This window comes from Poecilia latipinna, unplaced genomic scaffold (genome assembly GCF_001443285.1).
Source record: "Poecilia latipinna isolate Pla-1442-1.1 unplaced genomic scaffold, P_latipinna-1.0 Scaffold968, whole genome shotgun sequence".
Taxonomy (NCBI): domain Eukaryota; kingdom Metazoa; phylum Chordata; class Actinopteri; order Cyprinodontiformes; family Poeciliidae; genus Poecilia; species Poecilia latipinna.
The window spans coordinates 38,008-50,391 of record NW_015113584.1 but is presented as its reverse complement, the minus strand read 5'-3'; the positions used below and the strand labels follow the sequence as shown (position 1 = coordinate 50,391).

General features: G+C 38.8%; 1 protein-coding gene across 2 annotated transcripts in view; it reads right to left on the bottom strand.

Annotated features, from left to right (window-relative positions):
• Positions 1–12,384, bottom strand: part of syt7b (synaptotagmin VIIb) — a 67,690-nt gene that overhangs the window by 30,066 nt on the left and 25,240 nt on the right. Inside the window, exons 4-5 of one of the 2 annotated variants that reach the window (XM_015049960.1) lie at positions 9,580–9,927; positions 3,969–4,091 (exon numbers count right to left, since the gene is read on the bottom strand). In XM_015049960.1, the coding sequence (XP_014905446.1) occupies positions 3,969–4,091; positions 9,580–9,927 (471 nt within the window). The remainder of the gene's footprint in view (positions 1–3,968; positions 4,092–9,579; positions 9,928–12,384) is intronic. The other variant, XM_015049961.1, reaches the window with a different exon arrangement.

The following is a 12,384-nucleotide window of genomic DNA, read 5'->3' as shown; positions in this document are numbered from 1 at the left end:
TATATATATATATATATATATATATATATATATATATATCTGAGCCTGACAACTGCTTAAGATCTGTCAATAAAGCAATGCAATTAGAGAAACTCCTCAACAATATCTTTCTATTTTAAACATTGTAATGAGACAATTAGCCATGGTTTTGGTAAAAAACACTCAATGCAATGAGTCTTTTGAATATTTTTCAAAACGGCACAACCTGTTGACAAGAGCCAATTTCTCTTTTGACTTCTGAGGTTGTGCTGTTATTTCCATTTGGATCTGTCCACAAGGCTTCGCACTGAAAACCTATGTCAACACAACTCTTCCTGCAGATAAAAGTCAATGCTGACTTCATGGATTTTTACGACCTGTGTATTTATTTTGACACTCGGAAAGCTCAACAGAAAACAAATCTCACTACAAGTGAGTTTTTAAAAGAGTTTTTTTTTTTTTTTTTTTTTTTTTAAAGTAACTCAGGGAGTGAAACTCAGAAAGAAGAACGGGAAAACAAAACAGGAACCAAACCAAGGTTCTTATGTATTTAAGCAGCATGTTAAAAAGTACATAAGCTACATAAGATTTTACTCTTATTGAATACAGTAGATTAGGTGCGTTGTTAAGCAGAACCTTCGATAAATGAAGTGTAATTAAGAAAAAGTAATACAAAGTGATAATGTACTGTATAAATGCATTCCTGACAAACGTTAAACATATATTAGCAGCATTAAACTAAGTGAGGCACCATCACCTCAAAGCGTATTGGAATCTCTGTTAAATGTAGAGATTACATTTTAAGAAATACCGGTTTGTCACTGGTAATCAAGGTTCCAAAAAAGTATGAAAATTTGCACAATTTCCCATTATAGGCACAGTCATCCAGTCTGTTTGCATAAGTGCATAAGACACATAACAGTGTAAATAAGCAGAGTAAGCTTATTTAGGAAGGGGAAATATTCAGCAATTTGTTTCATACCTCTAATTAGCTTTGCAGCTGTAAGGTTGAGACGACAATGAAGTTACACTAATATGTTCATGTTAACAGGGGATGAAATGAGTCAGCACACTGTGAAAGGGATCACTCATAATGAACTTCCTAAACTTATTACCGATTCTGTGGCTCATCTGAGATCCACAGAGATTTTAACCTCTTATAACTCAGAGCAGCCCACACATTTACCGTTTTGTTTCAGGCTCACAGTTTTCATCGACACAGTTTCCAGCTGGAGAAAAAAAGACCTAGACACAGTTGTTATGGTGAAATTTTTTTTTTTTTTTTTTTTTTTTTTTTGCAGAGAGCTTGCAAAGAAGCAAGAAGTTTACAAATTATAATAGATCTAAATTTAGCTTTCATCATGCAGCATGTCCATATCCAGCTTGTTTTTTCTTACTTATATTTAAACCAAGTCATTTTATTTGTCCACTATCTGTTTTTGTTTTTAGGTTTTCCAGCTGAAAGATGTATGTGGCAAAAGGTTTTGCCTCGAACCTCCAGTTTGAGCCTATTTTTGTCTTGAAGCATAATTCGTCTAGAGAACTAGAAGCAAATGATTTTCCCTCATCCTCTGTCTGTGCAGCTGTCTGACAGCTTCTTGTTTTGTCACACATAATCTTGCCGGGATCATCCCGTTGCGTCTTGCTCAGTCGTGCTGAAGGCTTTCTGACAACAGCCAGGAGCAGACCAGCAGACAGAGACGCAGCTCGAGAAGTAACTACAGAGACAAAAGGGAGGAGAAGGACAGACAAAGATGATGATGATGATGATAGAGAGCTGTTATTAGATGTGGAAGAACAGTGGACAACCTGGACCACATGAGCCCTCTGGGTGGAGGCGAGGCGGCTGGGCCGTGATCAGAATGAGGCACATGAAAACCCCACAGGCAAGACGGTGGTGGTCATCATTTGTTTACAACACTGTTTTCAAATCATTTTGCAAAAAAAAACAAAAAAACAATTATATTACATTCCTTTCCAAGGCAAGCTTCTAGTCTTTTCCCACCAAACGTTCACAGATAACCTAGTTAAAGCAACATGGTTTGATGTACCGAAGGAAGGTTTTGATAAAACTTTGCGCGGCTGAGATTTTTAATGGGAAAAAACAATAACACCACATAAAAACACCTACGCTGGAATGCATAGATGCTTATCCTGAACTGTGCCCTGCTGTCCTGAGCCCAGCGGAGTCAAGGCAGTGTGGTAAGCACTTTATCCCTCAAACACTGATGCGATAAGAGAGAAGCCTGTGCAGTCCTTTGTTCGCCAGCTGGGAGACTGCGTTAGTCTGCGACTGCCGCTGCGAGATCACTGGTAGATGAGAGAACTTAGCATATTTTTAGACGAGCGTTTCATGCAGGGAATCTTACTTCTAAATAATGAGGGTGCCCTGCTCCTGTGTCTGTGATTCAAACATCAAAGGAGCAGCAAAGAGCTGCAGTCAAGCAGACTTTCAAAGTTCTGGGTGGGGACCACAGAGCATATGGGAATGAAAATGCAACAACAGCAACAAATAAAGGAAACAACTGGTGGGAGATTGTGCTGTTATGTAATTATAAAATGAGAGAAAGCTTCAAGTTGGGCATAAAATCAGTGGGAAATTTTGAAAAGCCCAAAGCTTTTAGGGCAAAATGACAGAGAGCTAGCATATTCCAGGGAGAGAAATCCAGAAAATGTAATGTTATAAGTTAACGCTCGAGAATGACATGGTCAAGTTTACCTGTTTCTGGGAGTTAGTCGAGTTTAGGGAGATTTTTAATTAAAGTGCTTACTACACTACTTGTGCGTTTGGAATTTCATCAATGACAAAAAGCCTGAAAAGCTTCAAATTATATCACACTTTCAAACAGCATCAACTATTCACAGAATAATTAAAATAAAAGAAATCTCTATGAGGCCATGGTAAAACAGAAACCTCACAAAACAAAGTAAGTTTTATGAGATCTTCGAACTTAGAACTGTCTGCTGAAGTCCCAGAAATGCAAAGTACACCAACAAATGTGCTGAAGTTGAGAAAGCAAGCACTTTTTTTTTAACAGATGAGAGAAAAGACAGTCATACAGCATGTCTTTTCCTAGAAGAGATAATATAACAATAAAGATTTAATTGTTTTTATGGATATTTTTGACGACTTTCAATATATATAAGGGATTTCCACATACATATTTCACAGAGGTCCAGCATTCCCACTATCCCTAGAGCTTCTGCCACTCCTTTGCTGAGTTGCAGAACAGCTGTAAAAAATCACATGGAACTGCTGTCCATCTGTATCAGCAGAAGTAAAAAATTGAAGGTAAAATACTGTAATCAAAGATTTTTGCAATCAAGTATTGCAAATTCAACTGTGGCCTTTTTAAACCAAACTCTTGGGGACACAGTAGCTGGGATGATATTTGCAGTGGAAACATAAGGCTAAGGTATTATTAGAGAGTTTAAGGTACTTTTTTTTTTTTGTGTGAAACTTTAATTTTCCTAATCAGCGAGGGGCTAACAGCCAAACAAATCTCTGAATACATGCGGTACAAAACAGGCATCAACACAAAACAAATCAATCAGCCGCAAGATTTAAACAGATAACATAAAAAAGCTTTAAATGCTGAAACCTTAAGCCAAATGACAATTACTTTGCATTTACCATAAGCATATCTCTCATGGTCTGAATGCCGTAAAATGCACCAGTGTCCCACAAGACTGAGCAGCATGCCACACTGCAGAAATAACTCAAGAAACACACAAAACTTCAACATTCAGTCTTCAATCTGCAGGATTCAACTTCAACTTTTCTTGGGACATTTTAACTGCACAGCATCAGGCCTGATCCACTGAAGTCCAATCTCAAACTATAAGGACTCAAAAAACCCACCAAGAGGTCCCATTTTGAGCAACGTAGAAAGCTGAACTACTGAGGATTTAACACAGTGTGAGGCGTTTAATGACACTCCCGTCCACTTCACATGTGCTCACATTCATGCGCCTCCATCTGTAATTACCTTTTATCTGGTGTGGTTTCATTTTCTTTGCTTGCCGGAGCTTCCTGGAGATCTGGGAGGTTGGCAAAGTCATCCTGTTCAGCCAGCCCGATTGCTAGAGACAGAACAACCATCTTCCCCTCACTGGACACACACATACAGAGACAAACAAGGGATCACAAGTCCACACACAGGTGGAATATGTGGACAAACGGCGACACACACATATTCCGGACAAAACACACAGACAGGCAGTGATGGGAAACACACCCAGCACACATTCATTTGGTGTACAAAGAGAGTGGGAGAGAGGCGGTAGAACGATGTGAGGACACTACAGTGTTTCATCTTAGCAAAAACTGCAACCATTCCTTTGCAATGCATCTTGTAAAAATCTGCATGCAATCGGTAACATCTGGAAAGCGTGAGGTTTTGCTGTTTCATTACTTATGCAAAGCAAGTTTTAAAAAAAGCATCAGGTTTTCTTCAGATGTATTTTACAACTAAAGTAGGTTAATAAATCAACAGTCAATAAATCAAAATCAATAACCTATGAGGATGGTCTTTGTAGACTCTGGCAGACAAAATTTCATGATTAGGAAATATGAATTTCCATCCCCAATGGGATCTTTTAAGCAAAGACTTAGTCACAACTTTAAATTTCCGAGTTTGGTTTTCCCATTTCTAATGTTTGCAAATATGCTTAGACCGAGTTAAAAAGATCAAGATGTTGCTTGATGTTTCTCAGCTCTGTAGGAATGAGCTATGAAAACCCACAGAACATAGTAATCACAACAAAAGTCTTATTCTCACATTTTATATATCGAGTCGAGCCGTGGAGCCTATGATCACTCAGCATTCTGTGACAATAGGATGAGCAGCTTGTTCTGGAAGGACCGAATGTTAGTGTGCCAGTTTATTTATCACATACTAAGTCCTTAGTTGTTTGATCCCTTAATGCTGAAATTAGAGCGTGAACAATATAGTTATTTCTAGTTTCATTTTAGGTAACAGGAGATGATAAAACTTTATTTCCCCTTCTGTGCAAGAATGGGTTTAGTTTGACTATGAGAAACTATTACAAAATGTCAAAGGCAATAATTAAGAAAATTCATTTAGATCTAAAATACCAAGTCACGCCACCACTTGATTATTATGAAATAATATACAAATCGCTTTCAGTCAAAGTTATTGTTCATGAATGCCTGCCCGATGAGGTTTAAATATTAAAATAATAAAAGATAAAAGAATATGTCCAACACTGGTGGTCTTGCGCAGCACTGCACATGCAAATATGGAATAAACACAAACAACATTTCTTCAATATGTGAGTTTAATACCAAAATCAATTAAGTATTTCAGTTAAAATACTCAGTTAACTTACTTAGGTAGTAACACTCAATTAAACTAATATGTAAAGAAATGAAAGAATATCAAAACTAATATAAAATACTGAAAAGTAAAAACTAGCAAAGAATAAACAATGATATAATAACATGAACAACAATACAACACAGTGACAAAGTCACTGTGTTGTCTGACCACCTTAAACAAGGCAAATAAAACTTTAATAGATACAGAAAATGACAATTTATGTTGTTACGCTTAGAGCATCTAAATGGGATATTGGCATGTCTTAGAGTAATGATTCGGATAATGATACAGAATGAGAGAGCTTTGAAAATCTGGACATTGAGAGCAAATGTAGGCATTTAAATAATCCCTTTTTAAGGGGTTATTACCAACATATGTGTCAAGTATAAAGGCAACACCGCTTGCTTGGCTTGTGCGAATGCAATGCAAACTTTTAAAAGCATGACTATAACTTCGTCAGTACCGGTTTTTACTGATTAGCAGCACCAGAATCTGTTGTTAAGAGTTCTGACACAGGTGACGCACCAGGAGAAATCCAGGAACATTTCACCGGAAAAGAAGCTGAGAAAACGGATTAAAAACACCAATTTAAGAGGCGATAGTGACTATTTTTAATATACTATTTGAAGAAACAACTCCATGCTTTAAATAGCAGTTTCAGAAGTTTTAAAAAGGTAAACTTTGTATTTGAATTCAGCTTGTTTACAGTGTAAATCTGAGCCGTTTCGAAGAGGAGAGGAACTCACACCCGATTAACATACTGGTGTTTATCGGCTATTCACACACTTTGTTTTTTTATTTTTTATTTCAGCCAATAAGGTGAAAGAACCACATTTAACATCACCACTATAAGCTTTCCTCATGCAGAAAGAAAGAATCGTCACGTTGTCGGAGAGAGGAAAGAAAAGCTCCGTCTGGTAAAATGCAGTAAACTCACATTGTATGATGAGAATAACTTTCAGCCAATAACCTTATAAAACATTGTTTATACTATAGGTGGCCTGTTTGTTCCCAAGCAGTTTGCAGGATTAAATCCTGGAAAACACAATAAAACACAACAGAAAATCAAAACCAATATTCAAATTGTTTCTCCTAAGCTAACTTATCTCTGCCCTGGCACACCTCTTGCATTAGTCATCCTTAATGAAGCAAGGAATCTCCAGTGAATGACGGAAACCTAACGGCACAGGGGTTTTTGCAGCGTCGGCTGGGGATACAAAGGCAGTTGCTGCTCAGTTTGTGGTAGAACAAGCGTCTGGAGCTGAAATTCATTCTTTCTCTTGGAACGGGGGAGGCAGCAAAGGGGAAAAATAGTGCCAGTTGCCTCTGGTATAAATAAAAAAAGGGAAAGAAGACACAGCAGCCGCTTTGCCGGGCTGCATATGCGGGGCTGAGGTTCTTCTCCTTTTAACTCCAGGTGATGCTCTCCAGTCCTGGGGCAAATGTTGACTTGGCTGGCACATGCAGGTAGCATCGGTGAAGCTGCGGTTCTTCTTCTCCCTCAGAAGAACGGCAGCAGCATCAGTTCAGTGATGGAAAGACGGACAATGTCTCTGTTGGGGAGTCTATAATTCAAAGATTTTGCAGAATTTCAAACAAGCCAAGGGCCAAGGCTTATTTCTTGGGAATACAGACGCTTGGCACATGAAAAGTACTCTGAAATTACTACTTTGGACCCAGGGTTTCTTGAAAGAAGTAGTCCCATCCTTTGCCAATGAAGAAAGACGTCCTCTCCAAAGTGGCAAAGAGCGTGAGACTGGGAGGGGAGTCCAGGCGCAGAAATCCTTCCGAATTGACCGCTAGGAAAGATACTCTTCCTAAAGTTATATACTCCCTACGACTTCATAGAGTTACTTTATTTTATTAATCCCAGAAGGAAATTGAATGTTGTTGTAACTAATACAAAAAACAAACAGAATCAAATAGAACCATGTTATCAGCTTAATTAAACGTTTATGCCTAATGTATTTTTCTTATAATGTAATACTTGCCATCTTACTTTTCCTAGCCACAATAAGTGGTATAGGGTTTGATGCTGAACTCTTAGATCACTGAAGAGCTTGAGGATCAGTGCTACTGGTTGAAGCAATAATTAATTTAAGACAGGAAACAAAACTCCCAAATAGTACATAAACCCTTCGCTGATTAGACAAACACCAACAGAGACATGAAAGTGTGCCTAAAGCTTAGAAGTATCTAAAAAGTAAGGTGGATCAAAAGCTTCCACAAAATGAAAGTTTATTGGTCGTCTTTTGATGTTTTCTCCTCATTTTCCCACTGATCTTTCTCTCATCTCGGCAAACATCACATTTCTTTCTTTTCTCGCTGCCATGCGCCTTCTGTAGAGCACTCCTGTCCTTAATTCAATGCTGTTTGTAGAAGAAGTATTGACAGCAAGAGGGAACATATTAGTACTCAAGAGGCAGTAGCCCACTGGGAACGCATAAACACAACCCTCATGATGCTCATTGATGGGCTGACTGAATTTGTATAGATGACAGAACAAGAAGCGTGCACCCGAACCAAAGGACGCTTAAATCATTACCACCTACAGCAGGTCTATCGATCTGGAATAAAAGCGCGGCGGTGACACAAGACACAAATGGAAGAAAGCTGCTATTTTTTTTTGCTGCCCATACCATAAGTTGACAAATGCATAATATCCCCAATCACCACAGGTGCCAAAAGCTAATGTATTTGCTCCACTGACATTCATAAAGACAGAGATTGCGAGCAATGAAACCTCAATATGGTTTTTCAGCCCGGAGACAATGTTAATAAGAAAAGCAGCAAAAAGCTCAGAAGGGAAGAGGTTTGGTTATTGATGCGTGCAAGAGTGTGTGTTTATGGTCAGGAGGGGAGGCCGGTGAGGTACAGCACATCATGTGTAATTTATCATTCAAGTCAAGCAGTGGAGGAGATCACTCTGGGCTCTGTAAGTAAAAAAAAAATAAAAAATAAAAATCAGGGGCCTCTGTATTCCAGTATCTATCCTGTTCACCAGATATTGCATTGTTAGATTAAAACATCTGATTAATGGTTTTCCGTACAGTGAGTCTTTAGTATTTTACGTTTGATGTCAGATTGGTGGTTTGAGTAAAAATATATTTTAACTGGGGAGCAGAGGCAGAGGAGGAATTCTTACCACTGATCTTTGGATTGGCTGCTTTGAAATTTGCCAAGTAACATTGTGTTGTAAGTTAAATCTAAGATGCTGCATAGTCGTTTATCTCCTGGATCTGACATTACATGCAATTGTATGATTGAACTGATGTCAATGTCAGTTCTTTGCCAAGTTCATTATATCAGGATTTTTGTGTTAGTTTCTGAGCTCGTCATTAGTATGTTTACAAAACGTAAGCCTAGAAGAACAGACCTTATTTTCTTACTCGTAAATATACCAATAAAACAGTTAAGCAAAAAAAAAAATAAATAATAATAAAACGTTTTTTTCAACCACAGTAAACTGGAGCATGAGGCACAAGCTATTTTTCTATAAAGAAGCCATCCTTTGTGTTCTGTGTGCAGCCGGCTGTGAGATGTGTGTGCAGGGACTAGCTGCAGAGTGCTGCGCAGAAAAAGATTTACTATTATTTATAAATAAAAAAAAAACAAATAGTGCAATCTTTAAGCAAACAACAACTCAGGGAAATACAAGCCTAATGTAAAACTTAAAACACCAACACAAAATCCATCTCAGCATTTCCAACACTGACAGCAAACTTGTTATTGTCACTGATATGCTTGAAATTACTGAGTCTACTTAAATTGCATCGTATCTGCCTACATAGAGTCACACACATTCTCTAACGCTGCACTAAATAATATAATTAATTAATGTATTAGTAAGATGTATGAAGTGAGAATGACAGTACATGATTAAAAGACGTATGATAGGTTTAGTTTATCTTGTCTTGTTTTATGTTTTTATAAATTAGCACCCACTTGCTTGGCAAAGCTTAATTTCTTACACTTATCCTTTAAATTAAGAAGAAACACTTACATTAATTCCTCACATCCAGAAAGCAATGTGCCACGTTCTACTTAACTGTTTGGTTAGTTAAACATCATAAATACATTAAAGACGTTACAAACAATAATTTGGTATTACCAGGTTTCAATGACCAAACTGAACCGACTCAATCAACTCTATTTGAAGGACTTCGCAACTTTAGTACTGCTAGTTCTCTCTTTACCCAGGTTATAAGCAAACAGATCAACAAACTTTTAAATCAGTAGAGAACTTCATGACACTTACAGGAACGACTTGACGTCCAGACCTCTGTGGCGAATCTGCTCCATCATGTGGTCCCAGCTCCCTGGATTTGACCGTGATCGGCCAGCCCCGGTCCCTCTGTACCTGGAAGCTCCAGCCGGACTCCCCCGGACCCCCCGCGGGCCCCCACGGTGGCCCCCGCCGCCTGGCCCTGTGTGCAACTGACCCAGGCTCTGTGAGGTGACCGGGGGGTCATTGGGACCCGGAGGGGGCTGGTGAGTGAGGGGCTGTTGGAGGCTCTGCTGGCGGACAAGAGGCCGGGGACGCGCGACAGCCGACGACGGGATGTGCTCCAGAGTGGAGGCAGACGAGAGGGAAGCGTCCCCGAAACTGAGCGGAGAGGTGGGAGCGGGAAGGAAGCAGATGGACACAAGAGGGCAGAGCTTAGAATTAGACACAGCATGGATTGAAAGGTGCAAAAAGAAAGCTCAACAAATGGAAGCATGTGATTGCTGATATGAAAAAAAAAAAGTTAGTAAGGGAAAAAGGGCAAAAACATAGAAAAAGAACAGAAAAATTGCTGTTATGTGTGGTGCCTAGACTGAAGACTAAAGACGAATGCTTCAACGTTTGAGTTTAGGCTGCATAAAATGCATGTGTGTGTGTGTGTGTGTGTGTGGAAAAGCATGTAATGTAAACATTCAATTTTCTTTCCATTAAAATTGTGTCAAAACAAACCCCCTGCGAAATTGAACCCGAGTTAAACTGAAGTATCACTATCACTTAGCCGGAGCTTCCATCTGCAGCACTAAACTGTGCCTGGACGTTATCGCTCTGTCTAATTAGCTTTGACCTACTTCTACCTTCTTGACTTGATGACTTTTGCTTCCATCCGTCTTTCTCTAAGGTCCTTTTACACTCCTCCCACTCCTCCCTTTTTACTTTTGCGCTCCGAAACTCAGCAGTTCTTCATCTCTCCCCTGTCCATTCATCTTTTCCCCATCCTCGGCCCTCTCATCACTCCATCTCCCCGCTGCCTTCAATCACTGCTCCTTAATTCTGTTCTCTAATCATTGGTCTCCTTCTCTTACACTCGTGTAGTGCTGCTCCTCTTCTTATACACCCCTCAATCACAGCCATGCCTGATAACTGTAAGCCTGTGCTAAACAGCTCAGTTTGGAGCTAAAGCTCTGAGGGAGGATTTACGACCTGGACATGAGCTGCGTTAGCGGAGCTCTTCGGTATTAACTCGGCCTTAACCCCGACGGAGCGGCAGAGGAAAAGCACCCAGAGGTGCTAAGCAAAGCTGCATCTAGTAAATGCAGGAGCTCTTATGTAAACAAGGACGCAAACACACACATTTGTATGATTCACCTGAGGGATTTTCCTTTGCTTTTTTTATTGGTATATATTTATTTGTCACCAATAGTAAAACCTAATACATGTGGATGAATGTATCCACATGTATTATGTATTTATTTAATTCAGCTTGAATTAAATAATATTGCTAATAACATCATTTTTTTAATTATTTTGAAGTTTTATGATGTGCATCTAACTACTCCTTACATTTTTGCATATCATCCTTCAGCACAATTGACATAAACATCTGTAAACTAATCACCTCTGTGAACATTTCATATCTACTGAGCAGCCTTCTACCATCAGACCAGGCTTGAGACTATTTGTAGAGAGCTAATATTTACAGTGATCTTTGAAAATCTGCTCATATTTTACAGTTATTTTGGTTTGATCAAGGGTCACAAGTAGCTATGAATTATTGGCATCAAGTAGCTCAAATGAGACTGGAACCACAGCTGATGGAAATGGGGTGTAATCTAAAGTCTTGACATAAAATTCAATGAATTCATGTCAGAATGCTGCTTTGTTTATGGTTCATTTATAAATGCATCAAACTACTAAACAAACAAGAAAAGTGACACAGGTAGGAGGTCCATAACCTGAGCATAAAATAGTCTGTTTACAAATACAAAAATGGAAGAAAACTGGGAGAAAAATGGCAACAGAGTGTATAGAATTGAAGTGCAAACTGATTAAATGGCAAATTACATTGGCACATAATACAATATGAGAAAATAAAATAAAATAGCATTTCTTAACCCCAAAAGAAAAGCAAAAACTGGTCTTGTTTTGCTTTTTTTATGTGGTTTGAAACAGAGAGTTATTTAACCGCTGAGGGTGTTGCAGGAATTTCCAGTGATTGACTGTAAGTGTTCAAACCGGTGCAGATGGCAAAGTTATCGGGAGCCACACACAAGCTGAAGAATGTAATGGATAAATTAGACCTCAGTGTTTTCAGTCTGAAAGCACCAAACAGTCACGGACTCTTATGACACATGTACCGTTCAGAAATATCTATTAAAAAAAACACTGATCTTACTTTTTTTTGCACGCACAGATATAAACAGAGTATATAGTCTGACAAGTACTGTTGACAGTAGATTAAACAAAATAATCTTCTATTTCAGATACTGCGCTTTTGAGATTATAAAAATGTTGTAACTATGGAGCTTTGTGTCAATGTTCCTTGTTGTTGGTAGCATCAGGAAGACGATGGAGTCAGAACTGCATCTGCTGAGATCCAAATGATGCCCTCAGTAGAGGTGACACCACATTATGATGTTGGACCACACAGCTGGGCCCCTCTTGGCAGAAGCTCAGAGTGGCCAGTGATGATGGAACAAAGGTTTCCTAATCTGAGGTTGAGACTCTGTTTTACTTTTCCAAATCTCCTGAAGTTAGGGGAGATATTTACAAAACCCAGATCATCTGGAGAAAGTATTTAATTCAAAACGAAGTTTCAATTCTGAGAACTAACGTATTTCT